Raw genomic sequence first — 19776 nt, forward strand, 5'->3', positions numbered from 1 at the left:
TAAGTAAAAATACAATGAATATGTAATAAAGTGCTTGTATTAAAATGCTCCTCTCTAGAGTTATTTTCTAACTGGAGTTTATGGTCATTGAATGGCTTTTAAATGTGTCGTTATGAGACATTGTTCTCAAGCAGTTTTACTGACGACTTTCTGCGGTTCAAATACAATCGATTACATGAGGCATGATTTATTTCAGGAAGTACTGATTCTTTCAACTCGTTCATTCATGTTTATCTGGTGCTGTAACTAGTAGTGTAGAGGAAGAGGCGATCGGTTCATGCGCTACAGCATCCGTCACCTCACATTAGAGACACACCCACATTTATTGTTGGAATGATAAAACTGATGATTTTGATATGAAGCAAAGCCTCAGCTTGCAAATTCTGTCAAAGCTAGTTGTGATTATTGGATAGGTGGCGCTGCAAATAATGTGTTGTGGAGTTTTGTTCATGCATCAACAGAAAGCAGCACAGACTAAAAGATTGATTCTTGGAAGGTAATCAATATGGTTTAATTTAAGATGAAGATCGATTAAAAATTGAGAAATCAATATCTCACACACTCACACACTCTCGCTCTCACTCTCTCACACACTCTCGCTCTCACACACTCTCTCACTCTCTCTCTCACACACACACACACACACACACACTCTCTCTCTAACACACATACAAATAGACACTCTCTCTCACACACACATACACACTCTTTCACAAACATACACACTCTCTCACACATACACACACACACTATCACACACGTACACATAGACACTCTCACACATACACAGACTCTCTCTTTCTCTCTCTCACTCACTCACTCTCTCTCTCTCTCTCTCTCACTAATAGTTCTGTGTGTGTGTGTTGTAGACGGTGTGTGTGAGCCGGCCCCAGTGGCCCGTGTGAGAGTGAAGCCCCCGGTGTCTCGTGCTCCCGCTCGTCTGGTGTTCCTCCGGCAGATGCAGCAGCACGAGCTCAGCGCCATACAGGAAGTGGACTCGCCCCTCAACATCAGCCTGGACACAGGTACGCCAGCAGCTGACTCTCCAGCAGGTGTCACGCATCATATCCTGTCTGACCTTACGTGTGTGTGTGTGCTGTGATTGGCTCCTGCAGAGCTGCAGTCGTCTTCAGCTGATGTGAGCGAGTCCAGCAGTGCGTCTCTGCCCGCGCTCGCCTCTGCCGGCAGCCACAGCCCGAGCGACAGGTCACAGGTCACGGGCAGGACCAGCCGCATGTCCTGGAGAGACACGCTCCTGCAGGACTCCACGGCCTCGCCAGGTACATGTACACAGGGGTCGTGTGTTAGAGATGTGTGTATCTGTTGTGTGGATTTGACCGTTTCTAAGCCCCTTCCCGTAGTTGGACGTTACTACTGGTTACTAATTCTTTTGCGGTCAGAAAGTTCTCATTTATTTCAAAAATAATTAAATAACATCTGGATAGACTGTGCATATAAATCAGGGCTGCCAAATCATAATCAGTGTATATAAATCATGCATTTTTACTGGTTAATTTAGTTATGAAAAAAATAATGCATTGTTTATTAACGCACCCGGCCCAGACCTGTGTAGGTCATGTGACATTTCACACAGTTGAGTGGTGAGGAAGATGATGCAGGGCAACAACTCCGTGCGGGACTCGCTGTCATTTACAGTGACTTATTTTACATGTGATTATTCAATTTCTGTACCTGGATACTGTTTGATTGACCTGAAAAACATAAAGCACTGCTTATTTTAATCGTCTTTCTTCTATTGTATTTATCCATGCTTGTAATTTGTTTATCATTTTTTATGCAGATTCACTCCCCCACAAAATCACCCGATTATTCTAGAATGATTAAAATAGAGCTATAAAAATCATCTGGTGAAATCATTTTTGTATCACAGAATAATGTTTGTTTGTTTTGTTTTCAATATCATGCAGCCATAGATGGTTGTTTGTGCTTTAACACTTCCTGTTGACTTCTCCTCCTCCCCAGGTCCGTGCCTCATGGAGCTCCAGCAGGAGGTAAGACCGTCTCTCTCACTGCAGACACACAGCTCCTGTGACACACCTGACGTCACTGATGACCGCTAACTCATTCTGAGATCCACAGTTTATGGATCAGTGATGAAAACTAGCCAAATCTGAGCGTGCCGTCACACCAGTGATTATGCTAAGAGAAGCTGATGTGTGTGTGCGTGTATGTGAGAGTGTGTGAGTGAGAGTGTGTGTGTGTGTGTGTGTGTGTGTATTTGAGCAATGATGAAAGCGTTTTGTACCTGAAGTACATGTGAATTATGCATGTTTGCTAATGAAGGTCTCTACACTTGAACTGAGCTCAGACGATTAGCTGATGATCAGTGTGTGTGTGTGTGTGTGTGTGTGTGTGTGTGTGTGTGTTTGTAGAATCACACTGTGTAAAACTGTTCTCTGTTTGTTTGCTAGCGGTTTAGCGCTGGCTGTCCATCATCTGTTGACCCAGACTATCTCTCATCCACTACGATCTCAACGGGAAGCTACTTCACTAGTGACCAAGAGCCAGGTGTGTGTGATCAGTTACATTCACAGAGTGTGAACATTAGGGATGGGCATTTTTTTCAGTGTTTCATTTCGACTTCTCGATAGGTCTGAAAAATTAGTACTCGAGGGCGGGGCGTGTGCGTCATGCCGATAATAAAAATATTTTAATTAAAACTACATTTAATATACACCCTTTAACCTCATGGCTTTATACATGCAATTGTAATTGCCACCTCTGAGCTGCAATAAACACTATATTTATAAACAGCAATAAATATATATCTAAATGCCAATTTGGATGCAGCTTCTGGAAAAAAAAACATGGCCATTGTAGCCTAAACATTTGTGTAATAAATTCTGTTGAATCAAACAAAATATTTCTTTCTAAAGCTACGCAAGTACTCGTGCCCATCCCTAGTGAACACGCGTTTGAAATGCGTCCTGTACGCGGGCTGTTATCCGCCAGAGGAAGAGATCTGCCTCTGAAGCTCGTGTGTTCCTCAGAGGATTCTCGTCTCAGTGTGGATCCTGACGTGTGCGGCCCGTCCCACGCTGACCCGCCGCAGGACACGAGCGGTTCTGTGCAGCGCATCATCCACAGATACAGCCAAGAGCTCCACGCGTCACTGACACACGCAGGTAAACACTGGCTCCTGTAGCGTGAGGTGTGTGGGTGTGCACGTGCAGAACACACACGCTCACGTGTTCTCTGTGCAGGAGCGCCGATCACTAGTCCAGCGGGTCAGTCCTGGTCCAGTGCGCTTCACGAGGAGCTGCGATCACATGATGGAGACGCTCACATCTCAGCTCCAGGTGCCTTACAGACGCATCACTTCATTTTACTCGCAGTTACAAATGAGCAGAATTACAGCTGCTGTAATTACTTTACCAGCTGGGGGAAAAGTGGCACTACATCTATATTTGCTCCCGCGGCATCAGAGATCACATGAACAGTCACTGCAGAGAGTAAATCCACTGGAAATGGCAGACATTCACTAATCCTCATTAACCAGCTGAGTGAGCCGATGTGAACGAGGCTCATTGTGCCGAGTCTTTGTGAGCTCATGCTTGACCGCTCCACTGAATATAAAGAGTGCTCTCTGCTCGCTTTCTGTATGTAATCGTGTTTTTCATGCTGTTAAGAGGACCAACACACACACACACACACACAAAGTTTGAGGAGGGACAGTCAGCTGAATTATAGTTTGAATCACTTACTAAAGTGGGCCGGTTTGGATGGGCAATGTACATTTAATTCTAAGAGTGACACACAGTTGCACCGCACAAATAGTATTTTAATGTAAAATCTGTTTGACATTAATAATTGCAATTGACTTTACGATTTAAATGGCAGTCAACTCAAATAGCCAATCCGAGCGCTGCCCTGAGGAGCCTTGTTATCTGCTGATTTGGCAGTGAGTCAAGCTTTACATATGCAAACCTCTTCTTTTCTTTCTTTCTTTGCCAAATTCTTTCAACTATGGTAAAAAGGTGTTGGCACATCTAATTCAAAACAAGAGTGGCTGGTTAATGAATTTTCGTAAGTTTGTCTTCAGGGCTTCATCCAAGATACTGCAAGTGTTCATTTTGTCTTTTTTATTTATTTATTTATTTATTTTTAGTTTGAATCTTAAAATCTTTGTAGTTTTTATCATATTTAGTCAACCTTGTTCTGTTTTTGTCAAGGTTTAGTTGACTAAATGCCTGTTTTAGACATTGAAAACTTTTCATCATGCTGCATAATGGTTAAATTGATCATCCTGGTTATTTTGCTCAATTATAATCAAATAAAATGAAATGTTTTAATATTTTTACATTTAGCCTAGAGTTATTGCACTTTCACCTGTAAGCACAAATCAGGAGAATGTCAACTCATGCGCAGGGTTTATTTGACCATCTAGTTTCCTGATTTATTACAGGATATTTATCATATACTGGTAAAACAAGAAACTTCTCTCAAATTAAAACAGTGAAATTCCTAGTAATCCAATAAATCCAAATTACATTTTTTCAATTAAAACAGTCATTTCAGACTGCTCTTATGGGGATACTTGCACAATGGCAAAATGCCTGTTTTGTTGTAATTTATACTAAAAATATAGTTTATCAAGCGAAGTCCTCCGGTAAATCAGAGAGTGAGCGACTCGTGCTCTTTTGTTCGACAGACCTAGACTGAACCCGCCGTTGAAAAGCCATTGTCATGGTTCACTAACTGCTGCATACGGGCATTTACAATATCAATGGAAATAATCATCCTAATCAAGCAGCCATATTCTGAAATGCATCACAATAAAACCATTTCAATGTGGAATTTTTTTTTGTTTTTTATACTGCAGTCTTATTCTGATATGGTTGTTTGGTTTGTGTTTGTTTGTTTAGGTGCTTTCCTGCCGCTTCAGCCCCATCCAGACATTGACTCCTCTTCATCTTCCTCTTCTTCATCTAGAAATGTAGTGAGAGCCGATCAGAGCCGTCAGGTGCCACGCATATGCATGTTTCTCATTTACATTCTCCTGACTCTGTTGCCATGCTAATGTCTCAGCGTGGTCATTTCAGGGCTGGAGCGAGACCGTGACCCGGATCCTCGAGCGCCTGTCTGATCAGTTATCCATCAGACCCGGTGAACCCCCGTCTGAAGCGTCCCTTCCGTCGTCCTCTGACCGGGACAGGGCTTCAGACTCCAGCCACTCCTCTGCCGGTCACATCTCAACCGGCTCAGACTCGCACTCGAGCGTCGAGCTCCATGAGTCTGTCGTGAGCCAGTTGATTGGCAGAGCGTCAGATATGGGTTCATCTCAGGTGTTTGATCAGAGCAGCGCCCGCACAGGTAATGATGTGAGGCTTTGGTGGCGTCTCTGCCGGTGTGTTTCATTGCTCTGACTGTCGTTGTGTTGCTTCAGTTGCAGTCGTGAGCAGCTCCGGTCCGGACCGGCCCGCTGAGGCCGGGTCACTGATGTCACCTGCCTTGCAGCACTCAGACGAGGACAGGAGTGCTTCTACTGACGCCCCACACGGTAACTGAAAGAGCAAAAACACTTACAAGGGCATGTTCACACTTGTCAAATTTTTCTTCTCAAAAATGACGCCAACGGCTTTCATTTAGTAAAATAAAAGCTGGCAGCGTTTAGATCCTGTAGCCTACGCCCGCCAGGTTCTGGCAGAAGGGAGTGACATTTGTTGACAGCTGCTGTTATCAGCTGGTTACAGCATTGATAACCGTTGTCGTGCGAATGTATGAGTTTTGTTGGCAACACTTTACAATAAGGTTCATTAGTTAACATTAATGTATTAACTAACATGAACTAACAATGAGCAGTACATCTGTTACAGTACTTATTAATCTTTGTTAATATAAATCCAGCTGTTCATTGTTGATGTTAGTTCACAGTGCATTAACTAATGTTCACAAATACAACGAAATGCGATATGAAACCGAAATCGTGACACTCAGATCCACGAACCTGTGGATCTGCGTGAGAAGGCAGAATCGCAACACACCCCTTCCAACTCCCAGAGTTATCCTTCCCGTCCAGATCCAATGCTGTATACCACATCTTTAAACTACTATTGGCCAATTCCAGCGTTATGGATGTGGCATTTGCAGTCAAAACTTTAAATATAAATTCTCAGAAAATGCATTTAATACCAATATATTGAAACGTCTGTTTATATATCCATACTCCCTTAATAAAGGAGCCCCGACATTAGAAAAATATCAGTCTACACATGCGTTTTATATTTAATATGAGTGAATTACACATGCGTTACGGACGTGATACAAAAAATCTGAGATGTGCATTTCTCTCTGGCGCGTTCACTACTCTGAAGATCGCGAGTCAGCATCGTCAACTTCATCTTTGCAGCCGACACTGACACAGAAAACACTTGTTTATTAGTAAACAATTAAAATGTCTCCTTGCTATATTTGACATACTCATAATCATTACGTTTGCCGGTTCTTTGTGACAGCTTTTAGGTGCGTTATTTGCAGCGCCACTTACATGTTACATGAACGTGGCACCACCGCACAATAGTTAATATTATTCTTTGGTGTTCAGGTATACAGGTTTTTCAAATGTTATTTAATAAAAATATAATTTTTTTTCCTCAATCTCTTTTTTTTTTTTTTTTTTTTTTTTATTCTCTCTCCTCCAGCCAAAAGAATCGAGGTTTGTATCGAATCGTGGGTCAAAAATCATGATACGAACCGAATTGTGGGTTTGGTGTATCATTACAACCCTAAAATAATTACATATTCATTAGTTTTACTTAACCTCTTCAAAATGTATTGTTTTCAGGATTTATTCAAACATACAAATTTCACCATTTTAAATGTTTATAGTTCAGCAATGATATAATTTTTCTACTCAAAATTCATTGTTGATATAAAAACTGCCTTCTGTGCAATTGAAGTGTTTTTATGAAACTCAGGTTTTATTTGGGTGTTGATTTTATTCATTTAGTTATTAAATAAACGTTACAGTTTTTGCTAAACGAGATCTTTAATTTCATTTGGGTGCATCACTAGTGATGACAGTATTGTAATATCTGTAATAACTGTCATCTAATCTGCAAAAGATTAGATTTTTTTTCGGCATATCACTTGTGCAAAAAGCAAAGACTGAAACATGAGCACTCTTGTACTGCTGTCTTGCTGGAGCGGTTTGTGTTCTTTCACAGTCAGTTCTTGTTCTAGTGCTCAGTGGAGTTGCTGATGTTCGGTGTTTTCTGTGCCGTAGACGACGCCTCGGATCTGTTTCTTCCTCTGCCCTCTGACGTCACAAACAACGAGAGCGTGGACTGTTCGACGGCTCTCTGTGTCCCGCTGGAAGCAGAGAAGTGTGGCACGGATGCAAGCGTGGACGAGGCCTCTGATTGGCTGGACTCGACAGACCAATCCCTGCAGCTCCTGCGCGCAGACGCACTGATTCAGTCTCAAGCGGACCTGCAGATGTCTGTGGAGCAGCTCTCTCTTACCCACGAGTCCCTCTGTGAGAACGATGACATGGACGCTAGCCTCATGCCACGCTCCCCTCTCCAGACCCGTCTACAGGAAGCAAGCCTTGCACCCGCAGCCCACTTACCCTCACAGGAAGTGATGTCAGCTGTGGAGGAAAAAACGCTGAGCGAGCTTCTGGAAAGAGCACAGGTAGAGTCTACGAAACATCTCACCATACAGCTTTGTGCTTGATTCTTTGAGTTCAGAGAAAGAAAAACTCACACCTGCTGTACATAAACGTTTAAAGCCCCCCTTTAGTCAATAATTGTATCCCTTAAAATCAATCTTTAATCAGCAAAATTATATATATATATATATATATATGTGTTTTTGACTTGGAAAAAAATTTCTTCATGCCTTAAAATAGCTTGATTGTAACTCGACACCCTTGCCTCATTTAGTATGTGCGGTTCTATGAATATGCAAATGAGCCCCGCCTCCACTCACTCACTCACTCACTCACTCACGATCACACATTGCTCTGATTGGTTACAAGGTAGTTTGTGACGTCAGAAACACCAGCGATTTCAAAGCGTGTTTTTGAGACAGGGGGGACTTAAATAGATTGCTGTTGATTTTAAACTTTTTAAATTACTTTTAATATGCCAGTTAAATTAATGGCAGATCAGCTGCCTGCAACAAGGTTTAAAGCACAAATCTCAGCAATGTCATAAGCTGAATGTGTGAGAGCAGTGAAGTTTGACAACACATGCTTTAGAGATGGTGACCTCGATTCAAACACCCACATAATCCCATTCCTAAAATGACAATCATTCTGTGGCTGTAAACCTTTGCCAAAATCACACAGGAACATTTCAATCTTTGCGCTGCTGCTGATCCAGAGAGAGCACTTATTGTACAGTAAAGGTATGAAATAGTTTCACAAACAGTCTTTTTAACCACACTGCATCGTTTTTCTGGGTTACAAATATTCATATCACTTAAGTACTGGGATAAAAGTTTGTTTGGAAACAAACCTTGATGTCTACGGCAGCGATCAAAATAGAGCAGATCATGTAACTTGCCGCTTCAAATAAAGATTGTATCAATGACATCGTTACACCAGTAGGTGGCGACACATGACTGTTAAGTTTTACAAACTCTTCATAAAGTTTCGAAGCATCAGAGTTTTGTGTGAATAGATTTTCAATGAAGGGAAAGAAATCTCTCTGGTTTCATTTAAAAAAATCTTCATTTGTGAATATGAACAAAGGTTTTTGGAATGACTTAAAGGTATAGTTGACCCAAAAATTGGGATGAACAATCCCTCAAGATTTGTCCCCAGAGAAATTGCTGGATCAGCCCCATAAATTAGACAACATTAGTTCTCTCACACACTTGCACACACTATAAAAACCTGTCAGAATGGGTTTACATGAGCGCAGAAGAAAGACTAGTCTTGCAGGTTAGACAACAACTTTGTTTCTTTAATACTGTTCATAACTGTTAGAAATCAGTTACATAATGTAGATTGGCCTAATATATCGACTGCCTCTTGACTAACTGCTAGTGGGTCATACTAGATCATATTAACATAATGGCTATGTTTATGCAACTGACCGCTTTTTCTAATCCCTTAACTGGTGGTGTAAGAAACCATTTCAGTTGTGCTACTTCCTGAATTTTTTTTTTTAAAAGGTACAGTTTAGATATTACATATATACTCCATTCATTTTATGAAAACAGGTTGAACAAATTGCAACAGAAGCAAGCTCAACTGATTTTGTATCCTCAATATGTCCCGAGTAAGGGGAAAAAACCCCTGAAGAATCCCATTAGGGGAAAGTTTCGAAAAGACCCAAATATAGCCTATTCATACACCTATTCATTCACCTATCATTCTTTTACTTGTGTGAATAGGGTAAAAACTTTAACCTTTAGAAATCACCATGAAAATCACTGAGTTGATTACGTGCATCAAGACAAACAAAAATTGTATTACAAGTTTTTTAAATTGTTTGTTAACATGGACAAACGGTGCATAATCTAATTACGTATGTGCTAATTTGCATAAATACCACAACAGATCTAAACATTGGGTCTAGCCAGGTGAAAATGTCTTGTTGAATCTTGTTGACACATAACAGTAAAATACTTAATGTTAAGGTCTGAATGAACCCATTTAGGCTACCCATGAGCATTAATACATAGAGGCAGGAAGAAGTGCTTTAGAAACCAGCCTTTATTAATAATTATTGCAGAGATGGGGTTTGGGTCTGTGGGACTGTTTCTGGGGGACGAGTCTGAGGGAAGAACAGGAGACTATGGTAAGGAGAATGCAGAAGACAAAAGGTAGGCAAAATAAAAAGTGAATCCCCAGAAACAGTCCCACGGACCCAGTCCCAAACCCCATCTCTGCAATAATTATTAATAAAGGCTGGTTTCTAAAGTACTTCTTCCTGACTCCATGTATTAATGCTCATGGGTAGCCATAATGGGTTCATTCAGACCTTAACATTAAGTATTTTACTGTTATGTGTCAACAAGATTCAACAAGACATGTTCACCTGGCTAGACCCAATGTTTAGATCTGTTGTGGTATTTATGTAAATTGGCACATACGTAATTAGATTATGCACCGTTTGTCCATGTTAACAAACAATTTAAAAAACTTGTAATACAATTTTTGCTTGTCTTGATGTAAGTAATCAACTCAGTGATTTTCATGGTGATTTCTAAAGGTTAAAGTTTTTACCCTATTCACACAAGTAAAAGAATGAATAGGCTATATTTGGGTCTTTTCTAAACTTTCCCCTAATGGGATTCTTCGGGACTTCTTTCCTTACTCAGGACATATTGAGGATACAAAATCAGTTGAGCTTGCTTCTGTTGCAATTTGTTCAAGGTTGACCCCCATTTTGGCTTAAAATAACTGAACTAATATTTTTGTGTCAGTCTGTACAATGGGGACCAGTGTTGTTTGTCCAGAATATCATCTTGAATAAAGATGGAATTGCATACAGGTTTGGAATGACTGTTGGCATTTTTGGGTGAACTGTCCCTTTAAGAGTGTCCAACTGCAGCACAACAATACTGAACATGAGTCGGCTCATGCTGGTTTACTTGAGCACATTCACTAGAGTTTGGCTGTGTCAGCCATCATGTAGGACACTCAGATAACGTGTCTGTAAACTCGTCTTGCTCCTGCCAGGCGGCGGGTGACATGAAGGGCATTCTGGAGGAGTCCACCATCTCGTTCATCAGCCTGCCAGAGTCCACCCTACAGGACCTCACTGAAGACTCGGGGAGTGAGCCACAGGAGGGCACATCTGACCGCAGTGAGGTGAGGGCTCAGATGAGTGCGCATCATGTGTCACTTCTTAGAGTAGTTCACTTAAAAATGAAAATTAGCCCATGATTTACTCACCCTCAAGCCATCCTTAGGTGTATATGACATTCTGCTTTCAGACGAACACAATCAGTTATATTAAAGGGGTGGTTGATTGCTATTTCACTTTTTTCATTTTAAATACTGTGTAATGTTGCTGTTGGTGCATGAACAGTATCTGCAAAGTTGCTGCGCTGAAAGTTCAACGTAAGCAGAGATATTGTCTTTTAAAAATCAGGAAGTTTAATGCCTACAAAAACGTCTCGAATGGGACTACAACGAGATACTTCCCGGGTTTTATACGTAACTAACCCATACATTTACATCAACCCTCCCTCCGGAACATGTTCTGCTGTCGAAGAGGAGGAGTTATAGTGGAGAGCTGTAGCTGTCAGGTCTTCTGTGTTCAGGCTTCCTACAGACGCTGTAGTTCGTCAACAATGGTTAAAATTTAAGTTTGATTATGTTCCTGACAATTACAATCGTAGTTTAGCGCTCTGTGCTGCACATTTATGGAAGACAGCTTCCAGAATCTACACGAGTTCAATGCCGGATTCAACAAGAAACTATTACTCCAACATGAAGCAGTTACAGCTTTAAAACCAGAGGCCACAACCTGCAAGTAAGATTTAATCATTTTAAATGTATTTGCCTGTATAATTTAAGACGTACGTTTTAGTTTTATCAAGGATGTAAAAAAATGCCAGCGCTGGCTTTAGTATATGACAGATGCGTATAAACATTTTGGACCCGAATTTGTATATGTACAAATTTTGTAAACGTATTTTCCATGTATACTTTATGACGTAATTTTTTGATTTGATCAAGAACGCAAACCAATGCCAAAGCTGTTTGGTTATAGTAGCTAGTTAGTTCGATGTTATTTTGTGTGTATAAGAAACGTGTACAAACTTCAAAAAATTATCGCAACAGCAAACTTCAGCTGCTGTTATCACATGTACACCTAAAGAAAACGACAAACTGAGTAAACTAAGCTTTGTGAATAGTTAAACGGTTGTTCATTCTATCAATAAAACAATTTCTTTAAAAAACGCTATTACTCAGTCATGTATTCAGTTATATTAAATGTTTAATCAGGGGGAAAGCGTATCTCAAAAGCTAACAAACAGCAGTAGCATTTTCAAGTAACAGCGTATGGGAATTCTTTGAGAAAATAATAATAATTAAAAAAAATTACCATTCAGAAACGTTTAGTAAGAGCCGTGTTTGCGGAGGTTCTGCTTGACTCTCTTCATCACCGCTCTCTGGGTCTGATTCTGGCTCAAACTGATGAGGCAATATTGACACCATTACATTTGACCGGAGCACATGCAACTGTCGCCCGTAAAGGTAATGGGCGTGAAGATTCCGGACGCAGTTTAGCCAATTACAACACACCGGCCGAACTAACCAATCTGAGCTCATTGCCTCTTTCTGAGGGAGTGGTTTCATAGAATCAGGAAGTCAACCGGTCGTTCAAATGACAGAGGAGGAAGCGGCTTACAATAAAGGTGAAATTTATGAAAAATAAGGCGTTTTTTAACAAACGAAACACGAAGACATGTTATATTGCAGCCCATAAACATAATCAAGCAAAGAAAAAAGGCAGTAAACCACCCCTTTAATAAATGTACTGGCTCTTCTGAGCTTTATAATGGTAGTGCTTGGTGCAAGTCCATAAACGTGCAGCCATTCATCATAAAGTGCTCCGCACGGCTCTGGAGGGTCAATATAGGCCTCCCGAAGCAAAAAGAGGAGTTTGTGTGAGGGAAAATAAACACATTTAAAACTTTAAAGTAAAATAACCAGCTTCCGGCCAATGAACACACGGATTCCACTTAAGTGTAAAACGCGAGTAATGTGACGTACTGCTGATGTTTACGCTACGCTACGCCGTGACACTACACTACTTCCGACGTCACAAGTTGCGTAAGTTGTGCTTTAGGCCTAAGCAGACTCCGTATGGCTGGAAGCTAGTTATTTTAGTCGATTCAGTTTTAAATATGGATATTTTTCTTAGTCATATCCACCTAGGATGGCTTGAGGGTGAGTAAATCATGGGCTAATTTTCATTTTAAAGTGAACTACTCCTTCAACATTCAAACCTAACAAATCCTGTCTCTCGTAGGGCAAAGCGCCGAGCCGTCCGGTGCCAGAGGAGCCAGAGCCATCGTTCCCTCATGCTGGTTGGTGAACTTTCAGGCTGTGAACTCTTCACAAAGGCGTGACTTAGGGCTGCACGATTATGACAAAAATCAAAATGGTCGATTATTGAATTGCGTTTTTATTATTATTTTTTTTTTATTACGATTATCACAATTTACTTTGTTTTGAATAGCTTTATACCAGTGGTTCTCAACCCGTTTGGCCATGGGACCCAGATTTCGCCATGTTCATCAAGCCACGAGTCCTGCGAACCACTTTTTTAGGAATTATAAAGGCCTAATATAATACATTTGGTTCTCTGAAGTAGACGTGATTCGCCTCTCACTTTGTAACATGCTCTAAACACACCTTAAGCACACAATAATGAGAATAATGAATAATAGAATAATGCTAGTGGACTTTTTTTTTTTTTGCGGCTTTGAGTGATTACGTAATCGTGACATCCATAATCGTAATCGCGATTAGAGATTCGATGAATTGCCCTAGTGTGCCTGTGTTTGCAGCGCGTGTGTGTGTGTGTGTTGCAGTGATGCTGCTGGAGTTCCAGAGCTCTCCTGCTCAGCGGCAGCGGCGGGACGGTCTGGCTCACAGGTCAGCGCTCCGGGCCGCTCAGATCAGAGCCAGACGCCCGGTGAAGACTCGCCTCGAGCAGCACGCGTCCAACAGGCCTCCCACCGCAGCACACGCTGATGAAGCGAGCACGCCTGAACACGCACTGAAGAGTGTTGCTGAGGTCAGGATCTGCACCGCCGCTCAGAGACGCGTGGAGGAGGCGGAGATGCACCGGCGCACGGAGAGGTACGGCACACTGAAGGAAACACACATGTTCCTGCTCTGCAGCCTGTGTCAGTACAGAGCAGATGGGCCGATAGACATCTCATGAACACTGTAATTTGTAGCAAGTTGTGGCGATTGATTGTCCACTAATGTGGAGTTTTAATTTTACTTCTCATAAACAAAAACGAAGGTGTACATAGGGATGTCACAATACCAAAAATCTAGTAGTTGGTACCGATACCAAAAGTACATGATACTCGATACCAAAGTCGATACCACAGTGAAAAGAAAAAGCTTTTTGTACATATTTTTAAAAAGAAATTACGGTCACACTTTACAATAAGGTTCATTAGTTAACTACCTTAGTTAGCATTAACTAAGAATGAGCAATACTTCTACAGTATTTGTTAATATTAGTTACTGTTAATTTCAACATTTGCTGATACGTTATTAAAATCAAAGGTGTTGTATTGGTTAACATTAGTTAATGCACTGTGAACTAAGATGAACAAACAATGAACAGCTGGATTTTTATTAACAAAGATTAATAAATACTGTAACAAATGTATTGCTCATTGTTAGTTCATGTTAGTTAATACATTAATGTTAACTAATGAACCTTATTGTAAAGCGTTCTGAAATTACAATCATCTCACCAGAATGTTTGCTCACTCAATGTATTTGTTTTCATAGGGTACAATATTCATTCTTGTTTTATTACTGACTATTGCAACAAACACATTAGTAGCATAAATAATTACAATAGAATAAAGATACAAATTAAACAATGCTGTATATTATTTTTCTGGTAGGTCTATCATAAGCATTCAAGAAAAATACCACAGAAATGGAATGATCAAATATAAATAAACTCTGCATAGTCATAACTGTAAGTTTAATATAGATGGGCTTTTCTTTTGTTGTTTGATTGTGATTAATAATACAGGCAGCCAATAGTAGACAGTGGCAGGTTTTAAAGGCTGCTGTCACTAAAACCTAGTGGACGGAGACAACATGCTATTCACATAACCATCGCAAGTGTTCGCCAAGACTGGCATTTTTACATAACTGTGTGTGTTTGAACGTTTGTGTAATCGGCCGAGTAAATCTTGACTCTCGCGAGAGGCGGTTATGTGTGTGTTTGGTTGAGCATGAGTACTTCATAGTTTAAAATCGCTTGAATTCATAAACTGGCATGATATAAACGATGTGCGCTAAAGTATTGCACCGTGCAGCTCGCTTGCAGAGCATAATCAGTGTGGATACTATGAAGCCGTTTGTGCATTTTGAGAGAGAGAGAGAAGACGCGGTATTGCTGAATCACTAACACTGTGTGAAATTACATCTCAGAAAGTTTTAAAATGACTGATTTTCTGTGAGAATCTGTTTGTTCAACCTACATGCTATAGTGCATAAATGCTCAGTGCCATCGGTACACTTACGGTTCTGTAGAAAAACAAGTACCGGCGGGATTTTAAAATGTTGATACCGATGTATCTTTCATTTTTCATTTTTTTTCATTTATTAAGATCCCCATTAGCGCCTGAAATCTCAGTTGCTATTCTTCCTGGGGTCTCCTCTTCATTACATCACAAATTTACATAATTCATCATTTTATACATAATTCACACGCACACTCACCCACTCACACCCATCACAAACTGGACATCATCTACAATAGCCCAATGCAATTAAATAAGTATACAAACAAACAAAAAATGCTATACATTTGAACATATAATCCATAAATAGCTCTCCAACACAAACAAAAACATCTTTCCATATTACCATACTGTTCCAGCATCATGACTCTTGTGTGAACAGAAACAATTTTAATTTCTTTTTAAAACAATTTCTGTTATTTTCCAATATCAAAAATCCTGGTAATCCATTCCATGCAACCATGGCCCTATAAAAAACTGTTCTCTGAAACTGATTAGTTCTGACTTGAGGCAGAACACATCGCATTCCAGTGGTTTGTCTTGTGCAGTAATTATGTTGATCAGCAAAAAATGTCAATTTTCTGTAAATTATTTCAGGAGTTTTTGTTTCAATGATATTATGAATAAATGATAAAAGACAATATTTCAATCTATATTTTACAGTTAACCATGCCAAATTATTATGCATTGTGATTATATTAGTTGTATATGGACAACCCAAAACAATACGTGCCACTTTGTTCTGTGCGACTTGCAATTTGTATAAATTATTTTCATTGGTATTTGACCAAACAACTGACGCATAGTCTAAATGAGCTAATACTAAAGATTGGGCTAATCGTTCGGTCAGCCATTCGGGAATAAATTTCTTACAGTATCTGATTATTCCCATACTACGACCCATTCTTTGCAATATTTTATTTATCTGGCTATTCCAAGACAATGAACTATCCACAATTACACCCAATAGATGAATTTCTTCTACTTGCTGAATCGCATTTCCTCCTATATTTAAGTGCAATGTTAATGATGGCTTAAGAAAATATTTTGACCCAAGTATCATACATTTTGTTTTACCTGCATTAATAAGTAATTTATTGTCAGTAATCCATTGTATGACCAAGTCTAACTCCATATTTAACATAATATTCAGTTGATCTATATCTCTTGCTGATTGACACAATGTTGTGTCATCTGCATACATTGCCATGGTTGCATGTTTAATTACAAGTGGAAAATCATTTGTGAAAACTGAAAATAAAAGGGGTCCTAAACAACTACCCTGGGGCACCCCACAACTCATTTCTTCCACCTCAGAGTAGCTACCATTAAAGTAAACTGTGTACTCACGTTTTCTAAGATAGCTTTCAATCCATCTAACAGCAGTTGGTTCAAATCCATAACAAACTAACTTTTTTAATAAAATATTATGGTCTAGAACATCAAAGGCTGCACTTAGATCTAAAAATACTGTGCCCACTAATTTCTTATCAATTTCCTGTAGCCAATAGTCAGTTAACTGAGTAAGTGCTGTTGTTGTGGAATGGCCCATTTTATAAGCATGCTGATACATTGTGTTTAACCCATTTACTTCCAAATACTCTTGTATTTGATCATACACAACTTTTTCCATCAATTTGCTTACTGCCGGTAATAAACTTATTGGTCTGCTATTCTGACCTGAAAACTGTTCTTTGTTATTTTTTATTAAAGGTAAAATTTTTGCTTTTTTCCATTGTGAGGGAAAAACACCTGCTGTTAAACTCAGATTAATAATATGAGAAATGGGCAAAGCAATAACATCTACCACCATCTTCAACAGTTTAACATCTAAGTGATCTATTCCACAGGGTTTATCTTTACTTGCTTGTAATATTTTCTTCACATTGTCCTCTGTTACAGTGTAAAATTTGAATGTGCAATCTTTTGTTTTCATTATCCTATTTGATATTAGATCGTATGAGATATTTTCATCTTGTCCCAAATCCATGGCTTGTCTAATTTTTTGTATTTTATGCTTAAAAAAATGGCTCAAATAATTAGCAATCTCTTTTGGTCTAGTAAGACAAATCCCATCAGCCTCTAATGATGTTGTATTACGTTTTGTTTTCCTTCCCAGTAATTCATTAAGTGTTTTCCATACCTTTGCACTGTCCATTCCAGCATCTCTTAATTTATTTTGATAATATATTTGTTTTTTACGTTTGTTCATTTTAGTCACATGATTTCTAAATTTACGATACTTATTCCACTGAACCACGTCATTCTGTTTAATCGCTTCTGCTTTAGCTTGATTCCTGTGCCTCATATATTCTTTGAGCTCTTGATCCAGCCATGGAGTTGAGACATTTCTTACAGTTTGTTTCCTTAAAGGAGCATGTTTATCTATTACTCTGGTTATCAAGTTATCAAATAATGGCCACAGCTCTATCAGGATTCTGCTGCTGTGTAAACTCCAACCAATCTACACTCCTCATTTCTTCTACGAAATCATTCTCTTTAAACTTTTTATATGTCCTTTTATGAATAAAATTTTGACCGGATTTTGATACTTTTGTAATTCTTTTCACAGCTATTAAATTATGGTCACTGCAACCGACTGGAATAGAAACTGCCTCCGAACATAAATCTTTTGCATTTGTAAAAATTAAATCAATGAGAGTTGCTGAATATGTGCCATCAGCTTTCAAATTTACTCGTGTATAATCCTTAACTATTTGAGACAGATTACAAGTATTAGCTAAAGAAAGTAATTTACCCTTTGATGTACAATTCGTAGACTTCCAATCTATATTAAAATCTCCTAAGAAGTAGATTTCATCTCCCATTTCACATGCTTTATCCAACAATTCACATATTTGATCTAAATACATTACAGTAGCATTTGGTGGTCTATAACAGCATCCAATAAGAACAGGCTTTACATAAGGTAATTGTAACTGTACCCATATTACTTCAACTCCTGGTATATTAAGATCTCCTCTAACTTTGGCTGGAATATTATTTTTAATATAACAAGCTACTCCTCCTCCATACAAATTTCTGTCCTGCCTAAATAAATTATAGCCATCTATATTCAATACAGAACTATTAATAGTTGAATCTAAGTGTGTTTCTGAAATGGCTAATATATGGAAATTATAATTCTGTAATATTTCTGATATATCATTTATTTTATTCCTTAAACTACAGATATTCAAATGAGCTATTTCAAACATCCCTTTTTGTACCAAAAAATATTTTTCAACCATCTAACACATGTTTGTCCATCAATACTCATACCTTTAGTATTACATTGAGCTCTCATTAATGCAAATATGACATCCAAGCACTCACACATCACATACTTACACACACACACAAATATCTTCAGCATTGTAATGAAATAAACAAAATACATCAGTAGAGCAACGCTTGCTCATGACAAATTATTAATTTTCCTAAACTAAATGTTAGCAATGTGGTCTTAAATTCAAGAACAAGAACATATCAAGCTTATCCAAAATTCATTTTCTATTTACCTTGCCCACATCATAATTAGCTTAACAGAAAAATCACTCTTAAATTCAGTGTTGTAACTTATAGTCCATTTTATCTGTTATCACATGACCTTATTGTTTATCCGATCTAATCCCTAACATTCAATCCAGTATCGATTATAGACTTTACATACACTTCTGCTGCACTGCGTTCTGTGAACTTCTTAGTCTCTCCTTTAAATGTTATCAACGTCGCTGGATGAATTATGCCATGTCTCACCCCTGCGTCCTTCAATTTACTCCTTATTTCATGAAATCCTGCACGTTTTTTTGCCATTTCTGTAGTGAGATCTGGAAAAATCCTTAACTTCATCCCTCGTACTTGTAGCACTCCCTCTTTCTTGGTGATTTTTATGATCTCATCTCTCGTTGTGAGTTTGTGAAGACGTACAATCATGACTCGAGCTGTACCTTTTCCAACCGGTCCAACCCTGCGGGCCATTTCCACCTGTGGCTCCCCCCGTAGTTTATCTTGGAATAAATCCTCAAACAAAGCCGACATGTAGCTGGTCGGATTCCCTTTTTCGATGTCATTCGTCAGGCCAAATACACGCACGTTGTATTTGCGACTATGCATTTCAAGTCGCTCGGCTTTACTTTTCAAATCCTCGTTGGCCTTAATAAGTCCATCACACACAGTCTCCAGCTTTGTCACACGTGAATCCAGGTTCGACATTGTCACATCAACTTCACCAAGCCTTTGTGTGCAGAAAGATATGTCTTTCGCAAGGTTATTTAGTTTATCCACCACCACGTTCAACGCCTCTCGCATTATATTACGTATAAGAGCTGGAAGCTCCAGCACGTTACACTCCTCACCAGCCATGTTACTTGCTCCCACTTGCTGAGACGCTTCTTCACCTTGTTTCGGCTGTCCTTTAGACTTCTTAGGAGGCATAACACAGCATAGAGGTTTTATTGGTGGCAAACTTATATTTTGGTCACTCCTGCCGTAAGTTAAACACCACACTGCACGATATTTAGACTAATTGTCAGAGCTCAGCGTCCTCGCCGTCTA

General features: G+C 39.3%; 1 protein-coding gene across 4 annotated transcripts in view; it reads left to right on the forward strand.

Annotated features, from left to right (window-relative positions):
- Positions 1-19776, forward strand: part of cep295 (centrosomal protein 295) — a 44807-nt gene that overhangs the window by 20092 nt on the left and 4939 nt on the right. For 3 of the 4 annotated variants that reach the window (XM_081370718.1, XM_081370717.1, XM_081370719.1), the window contains exons 16-28: positions 870-1025; positions 1116-1280; positions 1984-2012; positions 2433-2529; positions 3012-3146; positions 3225-3320; positions 4887-4984; positions 5064-5334; positions 5408-5521; positions 7247-7656; positions 10658-10789; positions 12963-13020; positions 13528-13798. In XM_081370718.1, the coding sequence (XP_081226844.1) occupies positions 870-1025; positions 1116-1280; positions 1984-2012; positions 2433-2529; positions 3012-3146; positions 3225-3320; positions 4887-4984; positions 5064-5334; positions 5408-5521; positions 7247-7656; positions 10658-10789; positions 12963-13020; positions 13528-13798 (2032 nt within the window). The remainder of the gene's footprint in view (positions 1-869; positions 1026-1115; positions 1281-1983; positions 2013-2432; positions 2530-3011; positions 3147-3224; positions 3321-4886; positions 4985-5063; positions 5335-5407; positions 5522-7246; positions 7657-10657; positions 10790-12962; positions 13021-13527; positions 13799-19776) is intronic. The other variant, XM_081370720.1, reaches the window with a different exon arrangement.

This window comes from Scardinius erythrophthalmus, assembly GCF_964197995.2.
Source record: "Scardinius erythrophthalmus genome assembly, chromosome: 7".
In the NCBI taxonomy this organism is placed as follows: domain Eukaryota; kingdom Metazoa; phylum Chordata; class Actinopteri; order Cypriniformes; family Leuciscidae; genus Scardinius; species Scardinius erythrophthalmus.